At 36.0% G+C, this 22,010-nt stretch overlaps 1 protein-coding gene across 1 annotated transcript in view; it reads right to left on the minus strand.

The window, feature by feature from the left end:
* The window catches only part of pot1 (protection of telomeres 1 homolog), a 48,817-nt gene extending 27,705 nt beyond the window's left edge, over positions 1-21,112 (minus strand). The window contains exons 1-7 of the mRNA XM_056264904.1: positions 21,083-21,112; positions 15,516-15,637; positions 11,129-11,207; positions 10,598-10,695; positions 4,235-4,342; positions 4,063-4,107; positions 3,432-3,537 (exon numbers count right to left, since the gene is read on the minus strand). Coding sequence (XP_056120879.1) covers positions 3,432-3,537; positions 4,063-4,107; positions 4,235-4,342; positions 10,598-10,695; positions 11,129-11,207; positions 15,516-15,635 — 556 coding nt within the window. The 5' untranslated portion in view covers positions 15,636-15,637; positions 21,083-21,112. The remainder of the gene's footprint in view (positions 1-3,431; positions 3,538-4,062; positions 4,108-4,234; positions 4,343-10,597; positions 10,696-11,128; positions 11,208-15,515; positions 15,638-21,082) is intronic.
* Positions 21,113-22,010: the final 898 nt, after the last annotated feature.

The raw sequence follows: 22,010 nt of genomic DNA on the forward strand, positions 1-22,010 counted from the left end.
ATATATTTACTTTATCTTGTTTTTATAAATTATAATCACAAAATGCACAGTATAGTCAAGTGATTGCAAAGCCACTGCATTTTAATCATTATTTTAACCTGTTGTACCTGATGTATTCGTTGTTATTTTTTTATGGAATGTATGTACATGTAAAACAGAAATATACCCGGTCACCATTTATGTCTGAGTTGGATGTAATTACCCAAACCCTCTGCCCAAACCATAAACTGTGCTGCCAAGATGTAGTAACAAAAGATCTCGCGATACAAAATCCTGCGATGGGATTATCTCGCGAGATGTTAACACGTTCTCCCCATAGATTCTGGAACTTTGAACAAACACGAGGAGAGGAGGGAGTTGTGTCGATATTATTAAAAATCTACTGTTGGGTAAGTACATTTTGTATTAGATTAACGTGCTTGAGTTTTACTTGTGTGACATGAATGAACCGAAAGAAATTATGCCCACATTGTCAACTGAAATTTACTGAGTTTGGCTAAAATTAGCCAGTAGGCTAAAAGTAACTTTGAACGTATACAACAACGGTAACGTTATACCAAGTATATTGTTTAATGATACAGTCATTACTGTAACTTATTAATGTAGCCTTTTGAGAGTTTCTTTCAGAAAGTAAATGATCTGAAATGGAATGAAATGTTTAGCTGGATTTTAACATGTATGTTTTCAGTAACTGCTTTAAAAATGTCATTCATGATTCATTCGTGTTGTTCCATGTTTTTTTTTTAATTTAGCTGTAGACCATAAAAATATTTTGAAAATAAGTGCATATCATTTACCTCAAATTTTAATTTAATAATAATTTTATTTATTTAAATATATATATATATTCTCTTCCCTTAGATGCTGTGAAGAGGTGGAGCCCAAATGCTACAGACTCTGAAATTGATGCAGCAATGGCAGAACACCTGAAACACGAACAGCTGGTGGATACAAAAACTGAGCCAAACAATGTGTTTAAAGGGATAGTTTCCCCAAAAATGAAAATTGTCATCATTTACTCAACCTCATGTTTCAAACCTGTATACCTTTCTTCATTGAATTTTCATTTTTGGGTGAACTATCCCATAATAATTCAGTATTTTGTAATTGGTATTTTAGTTTGGTTAACAAATGTTAAACATTGAAAAAATATTAAGATACATTTTGGCTTTTCAAGATCAATAAAATGTGCTAAATCAGAACATGCTTCTTTTTTTCTTATGTCCACAAATGTGTTCTTGTTTGTGATGTACACGTGATTAAAACGTTTTATTGATGGTCAGGTCTGACTAGACCAATTTTGGACCTTTTTAGAACCTTTGTCAAGATGTGTAAACTTCAAGACTTGATTCCCTGTCACGATGTTACACAAAATGTGTGTGATTATTTTAAATGCAGGCTTATATACACTTAATTATGCAGCAACACATTTAAACACACAAATGACGACGCATGTAGACGTCCAGGGACGCGCTGAAGAGACGTGGAATTCACGGCCAGAAAAGACGTGGAATTCACGGCCAGAAGAGACGTGGAATTCACGGCCAGATGACGCCAAAGACGTCGGTTCAACTTTCATTTTGGAACTATTTTTCAACCATGACGGGACGTGTCGGACGGACGTCTTTTCAACGGTCATTACACGTCCAAATGTTTGCTGGGTTTACGTCCACAGATCAGCAACATTCACCATGGATTTAATATAGTAACACTAACTGTAACCAGTTTGGCTGGAATAGTGAAATGCTTTCAAGTACTTCACACATCTTTTTCCAGCACTTCAAAACTCAAATATTATATAAATAAATAGCCTATATGAAGAGTTCAGATACAAAAGCCTCTATTAGTGCCATTTGAAATTTTCTTCTAGAATGATCATTTTAATGAAGCTTGTACATTTAAGTTCAGTAATTTCACTCAAATGACAATTAATAGGCAATCTTCATTGCCATTTAAGTGAAATTACTGAACTTAAATATACAAGCTTGATAAAAATTATCATTCTAGAAGAAAATTTCAAATGGCTTTTGCATCTAAACTCTTCATATATTTAAATGTTATTTTTAATGTGATGACCAAAACATTATTTGTTCATCCTTCAAAGATGACCCCCATTTATAAACATGAAAGTTTCAAGATGTAGGAAAACTCACTTATTTAAAAAATATTTTTTCTTTTAACAAATAGGAAACTTCTCTGGCATTTCTTACTTTTTGCTGTATCGAAAACGTACCGAACCGTGACTTTAAAACCGAGGTACGTACCGAACCGTGATTTTTGTGTACCGTTACACCCCTACTATACATAATATTTTTTTTCAAAATGCTGTGTAAATATGTACCCGATTAAGGTTAATTAAAATGCAGCAAAACGTTCGGATGTTAAACTCACTATTTACGCGTGGCTGGGAGCAGGTGTAGATTTCTTTCGTACCAACTAACATTTGGAAAATACGAACATTTTAATGAATCCGAAAATTTACGCCAGAACCACTTTACACACGATTTACAAAAAAAATCATTCTGCTCGTGTTTCATGAATGAGACCCATTGAGTGGGTCAGACATGATTTTCACCACTCCATTAAGTTTTGTTTTGAGAAAAGCCTTTCTTTAAAATTAATTTCGTTTTGTATAAATTGTATCTTCATTTTAATATTTTTTTTTATCAACCAATTGCCAGGATTTAATAAATAAGCAGTAAATATAGCAGACAATATAATCTTGACATGCAGGCGCCGGCGCGGTCACTTGTTGCGCGTGAACTGGAGTATCAAAAATTAACCGAAACTCAGCGTATGCCTCACAGACATGAGAAATATATCTATATATAGAAAGCTTGAAATGTCTTTAAACGAAACAATTCAAAACGAAAAGAAATAGGCTACTCTCTGATTATGTAATCCATTATGTGCATTTCTCTCTGTAGGCGTTCACTACGGAGATGGCGATCGCTGTCAAATCTGTCCCTGGGAAAAGTAACGTTGCGCCGAATTGAAAAAGGAACTACGTTTTGTTACCAAATTTTCAGTAGTAGCGCGTTACACTAATTTTTACCCGAAAAAGTAGTTACGTTACTGTAACGCGTTACACACAACACTGGTTACACGTTACATTTAGTTAATGTAGTAATAACTATAAATGATACAATTACAAGTGACTAACCTTAAACCAAACACTAATCCTAACCCTATAGTAATTACATGTAGTTAATTATTATTACTAGGTACTTAAATGTATAATTACACTGTTACACGGACACCTTAAATAAAGTCTAACCAAGTTTTTTTTTCTCTGTTTTGACGGATATTTCGTAAGTGGCCATAAAAGTCATTTAGAAAGCCATTTTTCCTTTGGACTCACTCTCCAGAGAGCTCAAATAACAATGGGATAGCCTATTACAGCCTTGCTGGGATGAAGAAAATTCACTGACCTGAACCTTTAGAGGGGAAAGGCTGTTTGAAGAAGGTCACCACGCCATAGACGTTCACCACCGTCTTGTGCTTCAAATTGTTTAGAGGAACATAAGTGTATTTGGCCTTCACAGAAACAGGGAATATTGCCATTAAAGGAATGTTCTGGCTTCAATACAAGCTAAACTCTATAATCTGATTTATGGCCTAATGTTGATTACCACAAACAGAAAACTGAAATATTTGAGCATAATATAACATGGTTACAATAATGCACAATAATTATATCAGATATCAATAGTCAATGTCAACAAATCCAATGGAGGCAAGAAAATGAACACTGAGCAAGTTTCCCTGAATTTCTCATTTTAATCTAGACTGAATGTGCCTGGAGGCATGTAGAGTTAAAGCACTTGATCTGGCTCAAGCAAATGTAAAAGAGGTTGGCAAATTAAAAGGGACGCTGTACTCAAGTGAAGAAACAGCCAATCACACAATCATACAGAGACAAGCTGACAGAGACAGTAGACTCAAGCCAATTTAGATAAAGAATCTCCTTGATCTCTGGCGGATAAACTGCATATATGGTATTAGGACAAATTGGAAAGGATTTTTCTCTTATATCTACATAAAAAGAAATGCTTACTGCACCTCTGAACAGGAGGGACCTTGGGAGGGGGCCGCCGAGGGACATACCTATCAAACATCACAAAACAAGCAATTGAAAAAATATTAGAAAAAAAGTTGTTATAGTAAGAAATATGGTTTTGATGTTTAAGAATAGGATGGTGGGGATTTAAAAAAATGCAAGCACATAACTCACATAGACACAGGCATCATTGCCATCCATCTCTAGCTGACAAGGATGTAGTTTGTCTCTGAGAAAAGATGGAGACTTTCTGATAGTGAAGTCTGCCAATAGGACAACATCCTAAGATCAAAATAAATAAAAAAAATCATTGTTGTAATGCACTTTATGATGTATTATGGCGAATTCATACGTTTTTTCAAAACCCCAGTGACATAGGTTTAGGGGCGGGTCATTTGTACAAATTCATATGAAATGGGCAACTCGTAAAATAAGCAAAAATCATACGCATCCGTACGAATTAGCCACCCAGTAAAATACGTCAGAATTGCCGTGAGATCGGGTTGGATATTCATATGTGGTTTTTAAATATGCAGACTGCTATATCATTTTTAACTTCATTATACATAATGTGTGTATATAAATATAAAATATTATTAATAACCTGCTTCCTTTGGTAGTCAAGAACAAGAGTTTCAATGCCAAAGAATGAATTATTCAAACAACGAGAAAAAAAAAAAGAGGAAAAAAAGCCTGTTGTATCATGTGACAAAAAGCACAGATTTTTTTTTTCCCTCCTATTTTGTCTAAAGATTTTTCTGGCTATTACATTTCCTTATTTGTTCCTTGTCCTGTATATGGGATTTTCTATGCCTGCTTTATCACTCACCAGGCAAACATCATAAATTCGATGGCTTAGAAACAACATCTGCACAACAAGCCACATGATTTGAGGTATCATTCATGTGTATAGCTCAAACGGGTCAAGACCCGAAAGCCAAGTATGAGCAATAATAGAGATTCTTGTTTTGGCAAACACCACTAACAATGACCTTGAGTGGAAAGGACTACCAAACAAATGGCGTCTCATCCCTTAATCTTTAGGATCAAATTCAAACTTGTGATTATTTTCAGACTTCAGCATCTGGATAAATTAAGCTGACTTACAGAACGTATCTAAGAGCTTAATCCTTGCTCACAGGTATTCAAAGATTAGACCGATAATGTTTAGCTCTATCATTATATAGGAGCTGCCAAGTATCATGATAGCTCATCAATTCAAAGCTTTATCTTATGCCACTGTTTTAAGAATCGCTGTTACCCATGCCAAATGGCAGTTTTATAATCGGTCTTCCAAAAAGCTCCTGGCAACAACAAAGAAAAGTAGAGGTTGTTTGTCAAAAACTTGTTTTCTACACTGCACTTTTTTTTGTTGCTGTCATACAATGAAACGCTCATGACGACTAACCATTGCATATCACAATGTTCGCCCTCCAACTTCGAGAATAGGAAGTTTCAGAGCCAAAGTTTAGACCCTTCCGGGAAATATGAGTGGTGACACGGCATGTTTTTTTTCCAGTAAGTAACAGATAATTTTGAGAGTGACACAAAGAAGGATCCTTGGGGAGTAAACGGCAGAGTTTTGACTGAAGGCACGTCTCTCAAGGCTGATTTTCTCTCTCAAAGCCATTGTCTGTCAATGGGGAGCTGACCATTGTGTTGCTGGAGGAGAAAGGCAGAAAAATACTGGCTATGCAACTGCAGTGCTTTGCACCCTCTCAAACCATCTTCACACAATTGAGGTTACATCAGATGACCTGTTTTCAAAGTAAGTGAACTCAGGCAGAAATATTTGCCACATAGAATATGGCAGGGCTTTCATGTAGATTCTTAGATTCTTTATACAGTATTTCTTCTTTGATCGCATTCAAACTAATCTACTTCTAGAAACATATATTGACACTCAACATAGCAACATTATTAGAACATTTAATATTTTTAACATAAATTACGTTTTAAACTGGTTATTCATTTAGAAGATGCTTCTGTGATTTGCTCAAGTGCACAATTGTTGTTCTTGAATTGGCCCTTCTGGGACACAAACCACTTACATTGTATCTTAACCAGATGAAACATAAGATTTCAAGATTATAGACCAACAAAACTTTACTGCGGGTAGGGCTACTCAACGCGATGTGACAAAAATAGAAACCAAACAACTGACAAAATGTCTTGTCATGCATCAATTGTCACAGTTCCCACACTTGTTAGGACAAAATCTCCTATGAAAACAGATGAAATGTTATTTGACACACCAGACTTGGACAAAACAGTTAAAGTGCATATCTTTAATCACTAGGGCATGTGATCAACTATGAATTATTTTGACTATTGATAAATCTGTTGATTATTTCTAGGATTAAACAACTAATCGGATTGAAAAAAGGACTAATTAAAAGTTCTTTGTTTTTATGTTTTTAGAAAACTCCTTTGTCCTCTGCTATTTTTCTGATGCAGTTTTGTACAATACTGTAGAAATTAAACTTGGATATATTTTATAGTAGTCATTGTGCTGCTTCTATAGCAGTATATATTTACTGTCCTCTGAAAATAACTCAACATACAGCCATTATTGTCAAAATAGCTGACAACAAAAGAGTACACCCTAAGTGAACATGTCAAAACTGTGTCCAAAGTGTCAATATTTTGTGTGAGCACCATTGCTATGTAGCATTGTCTTAATCCTCCTGGCCATGGAGTTCACCAGAGCTGCACAGTTTGTTGCTGGGATCCTCTTCCCCTCCTCCATAATGACATCACGGAGCTGCTGGATGTTAGCATGGCATCTCTCCACCTTCCGCTTGAGGAAGCCCCACAGGTGCTCAATAGGGTTCAGGTCTGGAGACATACTTGGCCACTCCATCACCTACACATTTAGCTTCCTCAGCAAGGCAGTTATCATGTTGGGGGTGTGTTTGGGGTCGTTATCATGCCGTTCGGCCCAGTTTCTGAAGGGAGGGCATCATGTTCTGCTTCAGAATGTCACAGTACATGTTGGAATCCAAGTTTCCCTTAATGAAGCTCAGCTCCCCAGTCCCAGCAGCACTCATGCAGCCCCAGACCATGATGTTACCACCACCATTCTCGACTGTAGGCAAGACACAATTTTCTTGGTATTTCTTACCAGGGCGTCGCCACACACGCTGGACACTATCTGGTTCCAGTAATTCATGCTCTTGGACAGTTTGGTTTCAGCAAACTGTTTGCGGGCTTTCTTGTGAGCCAGATTCAGAGGAGGGTTCCTTCTGGGACGACGGCCATGCAAACCGACTTGTTGCAGTGTGCGGCGTATGGTCTGAGCACTGACAAGCTGACCTTCCGCTTCTGCAACCTCTAAAGCAATGCTGGCAGCACTCATGCGTCTGTTTTTGAAGCCAGCTTCTGCACCTGACGCACAGCACGAGGACTCAACTTCTTTGATTGACCCTCTGTATGACCCTGGCCTGTACTGTAACTCAGTTTCAGGGTGTTACCAATCTTCTTATAGTCTAGGCCATCTTTGTGGAGAGCAACAATTCTAATTCTCAAATCCTTAGAGAGTTCTTTGCCATGAGGTGAAATGTTGAACATCCAGTGGTCAGAATTGTACAGCAAGCATTTGAACTGCTCTAATACAAGATACAACAATTTGTATGGTCCCTCCTGTCAAGCAGACAACAACATGAACTAATGAACGACGTACAGCTATTATCATTTAGGTACTCACTTTTTTGCCAGCTATTTTGACAATAATGGCTGTATGTTGAGTTATTTTCAGAGGACAGTAAATATATACTGCTATAGAAGCAGCACATTGACTACTCTAAAATATATCCAAGTTTAATTTCTATAGTATTGTACCTTGAGTAGATATACTAAAATGTTTGCTAAAATGTGAGGGGTGTACTCACTTTTGTGAGATACTGATAAATACTGACATGAATAACCGGCATGAAACCATGCCTTGCTATTTTTACCTAAATATTTACTGAATTTTGCTTCTTGCATTAACCCCCTGGGGTCGGCGGTCAAGCAGGCGTGACCAGCTTGCTTTTTTTCTTATCAGTGCAAAAGAGACTCAAAATACTGATATTGATATCAGTTTTAATATTAATATTGATTTTGATCTTACATAGTGTTATACATCATTCAATCCTTAAGTGTCTATTTTTTGTGTATACTTACAATAAAAACAAAGTGTTGTGCTTTTTGCCAAATAAAGAAAAATAAACATGATGCACGTTCTGCCATCTCTCTCAATGTGAAGTTCATTCTGAAACGTGTCCGGAAAATGAACTGTAACTCAGCGAATACTCAGTCACGCAGGCATACAGGCACACAGGTATGGAGCCTGAATTCTCTTCTTTTAAATGAAGTAATTTACCTTAAAAAAAAACAAATATTCTCAGTTTATGTAATCTGTAAGAAAAGAGAGAATTGTCAGTCGTTTTCTTTTCAGCTCATTATAGCTCATTAAGTGCTACTGTGACCACGCCCCCGGAGAGCGCGCGCTATTCAAACGCAAATAATCTGAGGCAAGATGCAAACATGCCAAAGCCCACATCAGCTGGATAAAACACATCAAGTTTAATCAGACTCATGTACTTTACGACGCTGTGAGGAATAATACTGTGCCGGTTTAGTTTCATTTCAAGGAGCAACGGATCCAGCTGAGGTGGAATAGAATTTTTTTTTATTCTTAAGTGCTTTGTTCTGATCGCGATATGCAATAGTGTCTGTAAACCGCAAAAAGACTGTTTAAATATGAATCGCATGTCTGTGTGAATGAATGAACTACACAGATGCGTGCTGTTGTTTACAAGATTCTCACGCGAGAGACCCGACACAAACTTGAGGCGGCAAAAAAGAAACCAAACATGAGACTTTACTTTTACCTTTCTCATACCAAGGGGGATTATAAGTGCTGCTGCTAATGTTTCAAGTTTTTCATACAAGTAGTTTAGATTATTATATGTAGGCTTAATATAGTGTAGGCTAAGCCTACCCATATAGATTTTTATTTAAAATGTATTTTATGTTGCTTAATGTTTCACATGCAACAGGTGAGCCAGTGCACAATTATTTTTTATGTATTTTAATTTTCTGTGCATAATTTATTTTGTTAAACTACATAAATGCCATTATCTGTACCGTATCCCAACTGTTACAATAAAACATCAATTGAGCATTTTTATTCAGTATATAAGCAATATTTTGATCAAAGACACTATTGATACCGTGAGAAATTTACATTCTCGGGAAAATAGCCGCCTATTTTTTACATTTGTTAAAACTGTCATTATGTCCTGACAGTAGAATATGAGACAGATAATCTGTGAAAAAAATCAAGCTCCTCTGGCTCCTCCCAATGGTCCTATTGCCATTTGCAGAAATACACCGCTCCCAGTCAGAAACAACCAATCAGAGCCAGGAGGAATGTCTTAGCAGTGTCAATCACACTTGTGTACGCGCTGATCACACCCCTCTCTTGCACAGCGCGTACCGTCGTTCAAACTCAAGATTCCCGGTGTGCCGCAGCTGTGCTTATGACGGAGAAACAACCTAAACTGCTAATTTCTCGAGTGGCACCTGCTCATAAAACAAAGACGGGTAAAAGGTAAAAGACCGATGACGATAAACAAGCGAAAAAGAAAGAATTAGACAGAGCCCATTGACTCGGTGTCAAAACTCTAGCCGCGTAACATGTAGATAAAATGTCACGCACTCTGCTAAGCAACAATTGAAACCTGCTAATTCACGGGCTTGTCATGTTGCTGAAATAATGTACTAGCACACCTTATCTAGCATTATATATCGCTAGAATAATTACTTACATCCTGTAACGTTAGTTACCGTTATATTATCTAACTAGCTATTTATAACTTATAGAAAGGGTGCAACGTTATAAAGTTACATTACATGTATTGTAAAATACGTAATGATTTGAGGACCAAGTTTGTAGTCAAAGTATGGGCAGGCCTTAGTCAATGTAAAGCATATTGTTGATGTTTCGTCCCAACTAGTGAATGTGCCGTAACTGTTTATCCGCCGTCATTGGTGGCCCTGCTTACTAGCCTATGCGTTCACGGCAGGCTCCGCTGTGGGGGAGGAGCTGTGGAGGGAGGGCTGTAGCGCAGCAGAGAGCAAGGGGCTGGGACATTTAAGTTGTGCTTGTTCAAATTTTCAGGCTAAGTCAACGTTTTCTCAAACTCCCTACTGCAGCTTTAATCGTTAATCGATCGATAAGGTCGATCAACTAACGATTAATGAATCAATCGATAATTTGCACCCCTAAATCTGAATCTTTTGGGTATAATGACTGTTTGGTCAAAATGCTATTTAAAAAAAAATAATAATAATAATAATTACAATTCACAAGTGAGCTTTATAGGGCAAATACACAAACACTGAGATGAAAACCATCAATATCTACTTTAGCTATATGACCCAGTCCTCCTCCTCCTTCCTTTTTATATCTTGGCAGCCTGAAAAATATGTACATTTCCATATATTTTCCAAATACTCCAATGAATATTTTAAAGTTTTATAGAAGCCTACCCCTTGTCTGACAGACTGGGAGAAGTCCTTGGCCAATGTGCCAAAGAAAATGACGTTGATTGATGTATGTTCAGTAGTACTCTGAGGGAGGTCCTCCTCTGAGAAAGAGAGAGAAAACAGCAAGGACAGAGTGAGACTGGCTACGCTGTCATTTCAAGACTCAAAATCTGCAGATCTGAGAGCTAAAAATCATAGACATAAGTAAGTCTGAAGCATGCTTTGAAGAAGCCACTCCAGGCAATCAAATTGGCCTCATATTGTGTCTCTTTTCTCTAGATACATCACAGCATAAAACCCAGTGGCAGTATATTAGTTAACATTTTAATGGAGCAAAGCCATGCAAGTCTGGACGGCAGATTTTTCTATACAAATCTTTTAAAACCCAAAGCGCCAGAGCAGCTTTAAACAGGATGCGAGGTGTGAATGCCAGACAGATTGAGTGTCGCTGCTGACAAAACAGATCAGCTTGATGCATCTCAAGCTTGTTCATGATCTTTGTCTTTGAATTGAAATTCAAATGGGGAAACTCACCTCTGATCTCAGCTCTAAGCATTTCGATGCCATCTTTCTGTGCGCAGGATATCATAGGACCTTTGTGAACCACTCTAGCCTATTCAGAGGAAATAACTCCCATAAGCACTTGAAGAACTGAATAGCAATAGTTATGAAGTATTAATCCACTTCCTCACCATAAAACCTTAAATCAAATGCACATCAAACAAAATTCTAAATTACATTTCAATTAATGATCTGTGAGGCTTGATATGTTTTGTCAAATGTATGATAGTAGTTCATGCAAAAGCAGTTGCACACGTGAACATTGGCAGATACAGACCAATAATTAGCATCCAATAATTGGTTTAACCAACATTTCTTACTGATATTGCAGTTTTTATTCACACCATTTGGTGGGTCTCTAAGGAATATCACCCAACAACAGTATTTACAGGAAATGCATCATATATATATATATATACAGTGTTTCCCCTACCATTGTTTTGGGGGGGCGGCCCGCCCCCGCAAAACGACCCCCCGCCCCCCCTAAAATGCTGACGAAATACAGTCATAAAAAAGGAATTTAGTGTAAAACGCGGAATTTCACGGAATTTGTAAATTTGAGGAAAAAATAGAAAGCAGTTCAGTACACTTGAAATCAAATCGCGATGTAGACTAGTGTGTGTGAATATTAAAACACAAAGACTATTTAAATACGAATCCTGCATGTTCTGTGTGAATGAATGGTGCCGCCGACGCGCAGTTTAACCCTTTGATGCACAACATGGGTCTAAATAGACCCGACTGAGTTTTAATTTTCTATATCTTTGCAAGAAATTAATTTCATCATTCAGTATTCCAGGTATTCCTCAATTAACTTGTTTTTGATCATCACAAATCCTTATTTTTATTTTTACTTTCTTACTTTTTGAATAAAAATAGTTTTTGTATCACAACCCTTCTAATGCGCAACATGGGTCTAAAAAGACCCGTATTCATTTCCTATGTTATTTCAGTGATGGCTGAGTGTTTTCTTTGCTGAATCTTTAAAATATATGTATTTTATCATTTGTTATTCCATGTATTCATTAAATATCTTGTTTTTGATTTCCACAAATCATTATGTTTATGTTTCCTTTCTTACATTATAAACAAACACAGTTTTTGTATTTCTACATCAATTTTACATACATGGGTCTAAAATGACCCGTATTCATTTCCTATGTTATTTCAGTCATGGCTGAGTGTTTCTTTGCTGAATCTTTAAAATATATGCATTTTATCATTTGTTATTCCAGATATTCATTAAATATTGATATTTATGTTTTCTTTCTTACTTTATATACAAACAGAGTTTTTGTATTTCTACATACATTTTACATACATGGGTCAAAAATGACCCATATAGAAACCTTTGATATTTGCACATATTTGCAAGTAGGAACATATTTACTGCATAAATACTATTACTATGGTATTATTACATAATACTATTCACCTGCCACACATTTCACAATTCAACACTGCTGCTTTTGTATATTTGATGCAAGTCTTATTTTATTTTAACCACAGAAAATATTTGATATTTTGTAAAAGATAACTGGACATAATATTTGAATATTAGGCTATGGTTACTTGACCACGAAATCCTAGTGAGAAATTACTTGTGAGAAAGAGAAACATATCCAATACTATTAGCTAGCTAGCTGTCGACATATTCTATTCTAGCTAGCTAATGTTAGCTACACTAAAAAAAGATGGGTTTTTAAAGGGGAACTCAGCAACTCTAGCTATTTCTTCGCTGATTTTCACTTTTGTTGTCGCATGTTTTCTCAACGAGCTCCCCCTACAGCTGTGGGATGTATATTTCACAACAATGTTGTAAAAAAACTCACTTGCGGCCCCTCCTCCCCCTTTCTACCGCTGCTCATGAGCATTTGTTATTATCGGAGCCGGCCAACTTTATCGTGTGGAGCTATACCGAGGTGGGTAATACATCATACACATTGAGGGCGGCGTGTGTGTTTATGTCGAATTGCCATAAAGCATTTTGTGTTTCTCGCTCGTTCTCGCTTCTCACAAGACTTCCTGTTTCCAACTTACTGGGACGTTAGTCCCCATGTTGCAAGGTTGGTTTTCCGCCTAGGAACGTTGGGGGGAGCAGGGAAAGTCACCATTTTCACCAGAACAATTATTAAACCATCCAAATGATTTCTAAACGGTTTCATTAAGTTGAAATAGTTGCCAAATGCCCCTTTAAAGCTTATTTACATGTAATAGGCCTAAAAGTTCTATTAAGAACCGTATAGTCTTGAATAAGCCATTATGCTGAAATGGTTCGATGTGTTAAGAGTTTAGGGTCCTTTTTTCCCCGCCTTTTGATTTTAAAATCTGTAACTGTCAAAGCCACCTGAAATAACATAGGAAATGAATACAGTCATTTTAGACCCGTGTATGTAAAATTGATGTAGAAATAAAAACTGTGTTTGTTTATAAAGTAAGAAAGAAAAAATAAACATAATGATTTGTGGAAATCAAAAACAAGATATTTAATCAATACCTGGAATAACAAATGATAAAATACATATATTTTAAAGATTCAGCAAAGAAACACTAAGCCATGATTGAAATAACATAGGAAATGAATACGGGTCATTTTAGACCCATGTATGTAAAATTGATGTAGAAATACAAAAACTGTGTTTGTTTATAAAGTAAGAAAGGAAACATAAACATAATGATTTGTGGAAATCAAAAACAAGATATTTAATCAATACCTGGAATAACAAATGATAAAATGCATATATTTTAAAGATTCAGCAAAGAAACATTCAGCCATGACTGAAATAACATAGGAAATGAATACGGGTCTTTTTAGACCCATGTTGCGCATTAGAAGGGGTATCCATAGCTTGCGCATCAAAGGGTTAATTTACCACACACACACACACACACACACACTGAAGCACGTGTGACGCTTGCGCTGTTTTATGGCCTATATGAAGACACAAATGCATGAACTTCCTCTCCAGGCTCTAGATCCACTCTGAAAGTCACTTCGTGCTTCATTTGAGAAAAACTATCATCATGACAAACACACAGAACCTCAAAAGGTCTTCACGGCAACCCGTCAAAATAAAAGTTCGGTTTAACTTGACAGAAATATATTACTGTTGTACATTAGAATTTAGATATGTCCCAATGTAATAATACACTAACACTAATCCAAATAAATTATCATCAAAACTGAAATTTTTAAGGAATAATCCATGTTTTAATTTTAACAGTTAGGCTAAAGCTCATTGTGCAGCCAGTTATTTGACAAAAAGTTTATTTAATTTCATATGATTAAAATTGATGATAAATGCTAAAATTTGTGTTTTATGTCTTCATTTTATTACCAGAAAAAACACAACACAGAATTAGTGTGAATTTTTTTTCCATATATATATAAAAAAAAAAATGTTGTATAAGTTTAATGATTCATAGTACATGATTTCAATTAATAATAAAAAACAAATACACCACGTATCCGTAACACGCCCGCTCCGCAACACTAGCAGTCCCCCCCCTGAAAAAAAATCCTAGGGGAAACACTGATATATATATATATATATATATATATATATATATATATATAAAATATTCATCAATTCTCAAAAATATGTACAGCAGCCTAACAATTAGAAAGTGCCCAAACAATTTAACATTTGATATTTTTAATATTTGTCTATATGAATTTTAATATATGTAATACTTTTGTGACCATTCAGATCTCAAAACAATATGGTAAATCATTTTTATTAATTTTAATTATAATTAATAATAATAATAATAATAATAATAATAATAATAGAAATCCATTATTGTTTATAAGTTAATAATAATAATAATTAAATAAATAAATGTAATAATAATAATAATACAAATAATGCATTGTTTTTATAGTTGCAATTTAATGAGAATTTAACAAATGATTTCCTTATAACTCATAATATAACCGTTAAATAACTGCATATAATATTGTTATTGTTAAATGCCTAATAAAAGATTGTTATTGTTATTTATACAATTATATATATTAAAAATAATAATAGATTCTTGATTTTTATAGTTGTAATCTAATGATCATTTGTAGGCATTGTGTCAAAAAAAGGAAACACCATCATTAAAATTTCCTCATAATTCATATAATAAGTTATTTAACTGCATATAATAATAATAATCTGCATTGTCATCAGTCATAAAGCAACATGGATTAAAAGTACAAATTATGTCTTGCTCTAATCAAAATGAATGCACAAATGCCATTTTTTTAGAAAACAGTAGGTGCTGAAAGTCAGTAAATATAAGTTTTGTTGTAATTCAGAGTATAAAGTTCAGAGGTGTTAAAACAGAAACCACTGAAAGAGCGGCATCAAACCTTAACACATCTGTGCGAGGGGTCAGAGGTCAGTGTGAGGCTTGTTATAGATGTGCGCCGGAGATGAGCAGGGACCTTGGCGTCTAGGTCAAATGAATCATTGACTTTTCGTACTGGCATGTCTGTAACAATAAGAAAAATAACTGCGTATGTTTCCAAGCAAAAGAAAAAATGCATCATGAGAACTAAAGCAACATACAGTGCCAAAGTCACATGGCAAACCTCTCAGAAACAATTAAGCCCATGTGGCATCGAGCCACAAAAATAGACATTTGAATAATTGAGAATGAAGAATTGCATGTACACGCGTGTGTCCATGTGTTTGAACTGATAAACATCTACCTAAAAGCATCTTGAGAAAATGGTGTGGATCACAAATTATACTAATTAATTCTGAAAAGACTACCGGTGCAGCTCGCCTTCAATCAGTGGAGGCAAACCTGAAATGAAAAACCTCTCAAGCGGCTCCATTGAAACACAAGCATGTACAACGGCCCATCCAGAGGAAATGACGTTTCATTCTATGTACTGGAAGAGCTTCTTGAAGACCTGAACATCTGGGAGAGCGTTCCATCGAGGGTCTTGATCTTTTATAGACCTTCTGGCCTTTACCGTCCTTGAGCGCCGCAGAGTCTCGAATCTCGACCCCTCGTAAACAACATCTGCTGGATGCACGTGCAAAATGGCTCCGATTTAATCTCTGATGAATCGAATCATAAAACAGGACTAGAGGTGTAAAAATTCATGTGAATTCCATCAGAATTTTAATTTGAGTGCATCCCTAAAAAAACTATTATTTAAAATATACTTTAAAGTAAAACTTTTAATTTGACATTATTACAAAGTAGGACTGGGTAAAAAAATATTGATTTCTCGATATTAATCGATTCTCATTTTTACGAACCGATATCGATTCTTAAATCTCAAGAATCGATTAGTCATCCTGTTTTCATTTGATGAATGAATGGAACATTGTAGCGCACATCCTATCCAATAAAACGCAATAATCTTTGTGAATATTATTATGAAAGAAAGTCGCAAATTTCGAATTACGTCCATTTTCTTACAAAATTCAAAAACATAAATACCGTTTTGGCGCTGTGGCGTGAGATCGCTCTGGCTCAGCTCAAGAGAAGGAGCAGCGCTGCACATGATCTTCTCTTCCGCCTTAATAACACCAGTTACAGTGCCAAATAAACATGAATGAGCATCTGAAAGTGTGTTAAAGGAGAACTCCGGCGCAAAATGAACCTTTGGTCTAATTACACATTGTTACCTAGTCAACCGTTATCTGAGATTTGTTTTCATGATTATCGAATGTAAATAGTGTTATCTCTAAAAACAGTTTAGCCTATAAAGCTAGTATAACGCTAGTATATTGGGCATAGTGTAATGACAAATAAAAATCGCTTGTTAATACCACTAACAAGGCTCAAAATAGCCCCACACTAACACGGTAGCATAATGAGGGTCCCTACCTTCAAACCGAAGCATTGAGAACTTTGTCAGTGTCCAGACAGTTTAATAAGAAGATATTTTAAACATACAGTCAACTTCGCGAATACAGGCAGAAGCCATCTTTGAAATACAGTCTCTACCAGTCGATCTACGAACGCCGATCCAAGCCTGCTGTTCGCGCTCACCTTATCACAACTTATAGCTCGTTCACATTCTCACCAGCGCACTTGGATTGCGCGTTCGTAGATCAACTGGCAGAGACTCTTTTTCAAAGATGGCTTCTGCCTGTATACGCGAAGTTGACTGTATGTTTAAAATATCTTCTTATTAAACTGTCTGGACACTGACAAAGTTCTCAATGCTTCGGTTTGAAGGTAGGGACCCTCATTATGCTACCGTGTTAGTGTGGGGCTATTTTGAGCCTTGTTAGTGGTATTAACAAGCGATTTTTATTTGTCATTACACTATGCCCAATATACTAGCGTTATACTAGCTTTATAGGCTAAACTGTTTTTAGAGATTTTAGAGACACTATTTACATTCGATAATCATGAAAACAAATCTCAGATAACGGTTGACTAGGTAACAATGTGTAATTAGACCAAAGGTTCATTTTGCGCCGGAGTTCTCCTTTAAAAGATAGAGTAGGCTACAACTTATCGAAATCCGTATCATGTCATCCGTATCGCTCAATCAGTGTTTAACCGTGGTAAGACGTCAGTTAAACAGCTTGTAAACAATGTAATGTAACGTCACATTTACCTCAGAAAAACCATGTGACCATAAACTTAGTCATTTAGTCAGCTAGAAAGGAGAATTTTGCTAAATATATGCAACATATTACATATTCATTATATCTTTTAATGTTCTTCAATATTTAATGCATGTTTGAATAAATCTGGCAAGTTTTTATGACAGCCACCGTTTAAATGTTTATATTTCATATAACTTTCTTATTATAAAAATAAATAAAAGTGTGATTTAAGTGTTTGTATAGCAACAAATCAGTTAATTTTTACCTTCAACATTATAGTCGGCTAATGGAGCCTAACTGACTCCCATAGTTTACAGCATTAGTTAAGAGATTTGTTTTCCTTGAAAAAATTTGCCATGTATTGTTCCTGATATCCAAAATAATCAATATTGAATCGAATCATAATCGAAATCGAATCGAATCGCAAGCTTGTGAATCAAAATCGAATCAAATTGTGAAATTTGTGTCAATACCCAGCCCTATTACAAAGTGCACTTTTTAAGTTCGTGCATTTTCGGTAATCAATCAAAACTGATCGGATTTTTGGCCCAATTTCTGATTTCACAATGCATTGGCATTGCATAGTAGGATTGCAACCAAAATCACATGTCAGAACAAATATTTACACCTCTAAACACACCATAAAGAGCAACAGAGCAAGCTGGAAGTGGAACCAATGGACTTCAAACCTGCCGGCTAAGCCTCAACTCTCTTGGCAACACGGAGTAATTCGGGACTCGATTCGGATGAATCTGTTGAAAACACCACCTGACTGGTGGCCCCCTGTTAATTTGAGTTAGAGGCCCCTGGGTAAGAGTGTGTTAAACTGAGTGGGCTTATGGGTAAGAGTGTCTCCATCTTCACTGACCTTGAAGAGTGTTTTTAAATACACCCAAAATAAAGCTTACGGGTGATAGAAAGTCCACCTCTGACAGGACATCATTTCAGATCGAAAAGCCGATAAATCCAACAATTTACACTTCACTGAAAGCACACTGAATGATTCTTAGAGTTGTTTAAAAGGGTTGGAATTAATCATGTGTCTCCTCACCTCAATTCAGAACTGAAGAACCATGACAATAAACAGTGACAGAACTAATGTTTGCATTCCCGGTTTCAGATATGTCCCAGAAAAAACCTTATTTAGATGTCTTGGCACTGCAGATATATTACACTGCACATTTTGATCCAGTTGTTTTATTCGCCCCAAGACTACGTACAGAAGACATCATTACACAGGGCATCAGGATGAGCCGTAGTGATGTTGTTAGCGCTTATGAATATTCCTACGCATTTCTCCCAGGCACTCCAAAAAGGAAATTGAAACCAACCGAAGTGGAACGGAAAGGAACTAAGCCTGCACAAAGTGAATTAGGCTTTACTGTTAAAAGCACAGAATTCAGGAAAAGACAGAAAAATCAATACATTGTGTCTCTAATTAATTCCTGAAGGGATTTCTCAACTCCAAACAAGAATTAATTAACCTAGACAACATTTTTTTTTCCTACCTTTTCCAAAATCATGACCTAAAAACACAATGATTCAAAGTAAATACACCATTTTACACAACAAACATCACAGCAACACACAACCAGTTGCATCCTGAACAATCTGAACATGATTGATGGACAACAGTAGAAATATCATGTTTGCTGGGCAAACAATTGTTTTGTTTTTTTGCTGGAAGGTTTTTAAAATTCATTGAAACTAGTCTAGCTCTATTGATTCTAGTGGCTAAATGCGCATTTGTATGCATACATATGGTGGTATTTTTAACAGCTGAGAACTCACAAATTAAATGTTTAAAGGAGTAAAAAAACAGCAGGCAATCAATCGTTTCGTGTTCAGTGTGAAAATGATCTTAAGTTAAGCAGAGCCATCTGACCAACATGCAAAGCAACAAACTGTAGTTCATTTTAGAGGCTGACCGATTGATCGGTACCGATAACGGATTGCTGGAACAATCGATTATCGGCAAAAATCCATATTGATTGTTTTTATATTGATCCATATTGATTGGGTTGCATCAGTTGCTGGAACGGCTGAGAGGGGTCATTATACAATACGAGAGCAGACTGGCGAAATAAAAACTATCACTGATGCCTCGTGGAGTTTGTTTTGACAGACGTGCTGCACAGACTGGGACACTTCAGATACGGATTTAAAACACACTACCATACATGTTTTCATATCACTATAAAGCATATAATTTGTTGACTAGATGCTGCATTAGTGGAGAACAGCAGTATGTTTGCCGTTGTTGAGGCCATTAGTAGTACCCGGTAGTACCTCAATAATTTTGTCATTTGTCTCATAATTATGTCTTAGTTTGTCACAATTTCAACTTTTTATGTCATAGTTTTGACTTTTTATGTCATAAATAAGATTTACTAAAGCATATGTTTTCTTATGTTTTAGAAATGGGCTACCATATAATTCAGTCTTGTAAAAAATGACTTTAATGCGTGATATTTAAAAAAACAATGGTTGTAGACTTGTAAGCATATGGGGCTTTAATATGTAAAAAAAGCCCAATTTACAAATACGGTCACTGCATAACTAATATGCTTAGACTGGACAAGCAAACCTTTCACACATCCATGGCCCTGTGCTGTGTTTAAATGGATATATTCGAGTGTAAAAAGAGCAGTGCGCTTCAGGAACATTGGTAGTGTGACCCTATGAGCTCCTGTTAATAAAACGCTTCAGTAATAATGCCAACATCACAACAGCTAATGTTAGAGGAAACAGCTCCTCAGGCACATTTACCACAGACACAGACAGACACAAGCTAAACGATAATGACAACGGGGGAGAAAGAGATATGGTCCACTTTATTTTTTTGGAATCTGGCGAGGGAAATGTTGTTTAGCTGCAATAACTGCTGGCCTTTATGTAATTGAGTTTACACATTGATGTTTATGCAGAAGAGCGGCTGCCATTAACTGTCAATGGTAACGTTAGCGAGATTACACGAGCCATCAACATGAAACAATATCGCTCGCGTTTAACTTCAGTAAACATTAATCTCTTAAATGTGTCTCTGATTAAAATCTAAAATCTTTATATTAGGACTTTCTAGACTGCAAGAGTATTTAATGCATATTCCGTTTCACAAATAGACGTTTCATTGCAGTATGCATTTCTTAATGCCAAGCAAATGGAGCCGATGTAGAAGAAGCAAAAGTGTAAAACACTTACACTTCTGAAGTAAACAACAAAGTTAGCTTCTGCTCTAGCTAACTTCCTGCTGCTTACGTTACTCAATGCAAGCTATCTGGCATATTCATTACGCATATATATTTTCTTTCTGACAGCTGAAAACTATTGCATACAGCTGAATTGTCAAACTCACTGTGTTCTCATGCACCGCACGCTGTTTCAGCTTCCTCCTCCTCCTGAAGGTTTGAATGGGCGGCGGGCGGGCGCTTAATGTACCGGATATTACGTCACTAAACCGGGCATTAAAAACCCGGGGAAAATAGTAAATTCTTTATAGCCTTTGTGAATATTTGCTTTAATACTATGGTATTTATTGACACTGAATACCTTTGCTAACGTATGAAATACGAAAGCAAAACATTATTCCACAACATGGGTTATATTTAAAATGTATGTTGTTTTTGTGTAGGCTAATATAAACTGTGAAACAATTATGAAATCGTAAATAATGGAAAAGTTAACATAAAAAGCAAACATTGGATTTGGACAACAGATATGGTGAATAACGAATTTCATGAATAATTAATTAGGAACATGTGATCAGGTTAAGAAATTAGGCATAACATATCGCCGGCGTTGAGTCGTCTCTTCACATGGCGTTTCAACTCATCGCAGGTTAGAACTATAACTTATAAAAAAGTCGAAAATTGCTTAACTCATTTTGATGAGTTATATAGCAATTTAAAAATATGTTGTCATCTTATTTATCATGTAATTTTTACAGTGTTATTAAAATGTTATGTGTAGCTGCATCTATTTTTACTGTCTTTTGCTTAAACTTATCTAGGTCCTATCCTGTAGGTCCATGAACAGTAAAGTAGCCTATAAATTCTTAAGATTAATAAGGCTGACATCTCTATAAACTATCTCGTATAGGCTATTGCTCCTGAAAATGTTTGATTATTTGGAATTTATTATATAAGGTTCATCTGTTCTCCATTTAACCATGTTTCAATGCATTTTTTGGCACATCACCGTGGAGAATTGAGTCCTGTGCTAAGCTGGTCTCTGTCTGATATGATGTCGCCTCTGGCTACTTTCCTGGCATTGCTCCGTTGAAA

This window comes from Rhinichthys klamathensis, unplaced genomic scaffold (assembly GCF_029890125.1).
Source record: "Rhinichthys klamathensis goyatoka isolate OS25496 unplaced genomic scaffold, OSU_Roscu_1.1 h1tg000228l_1, whole genome shotgun sequence".
In the NCBI taxonomy this organism is placed as follows: Eukaryota; Metazoa; Chordata; class Actinopteri; order Cypriniformes; family Leuciscidae; genus Rhinichthys; species Rhinichthys klamathensis.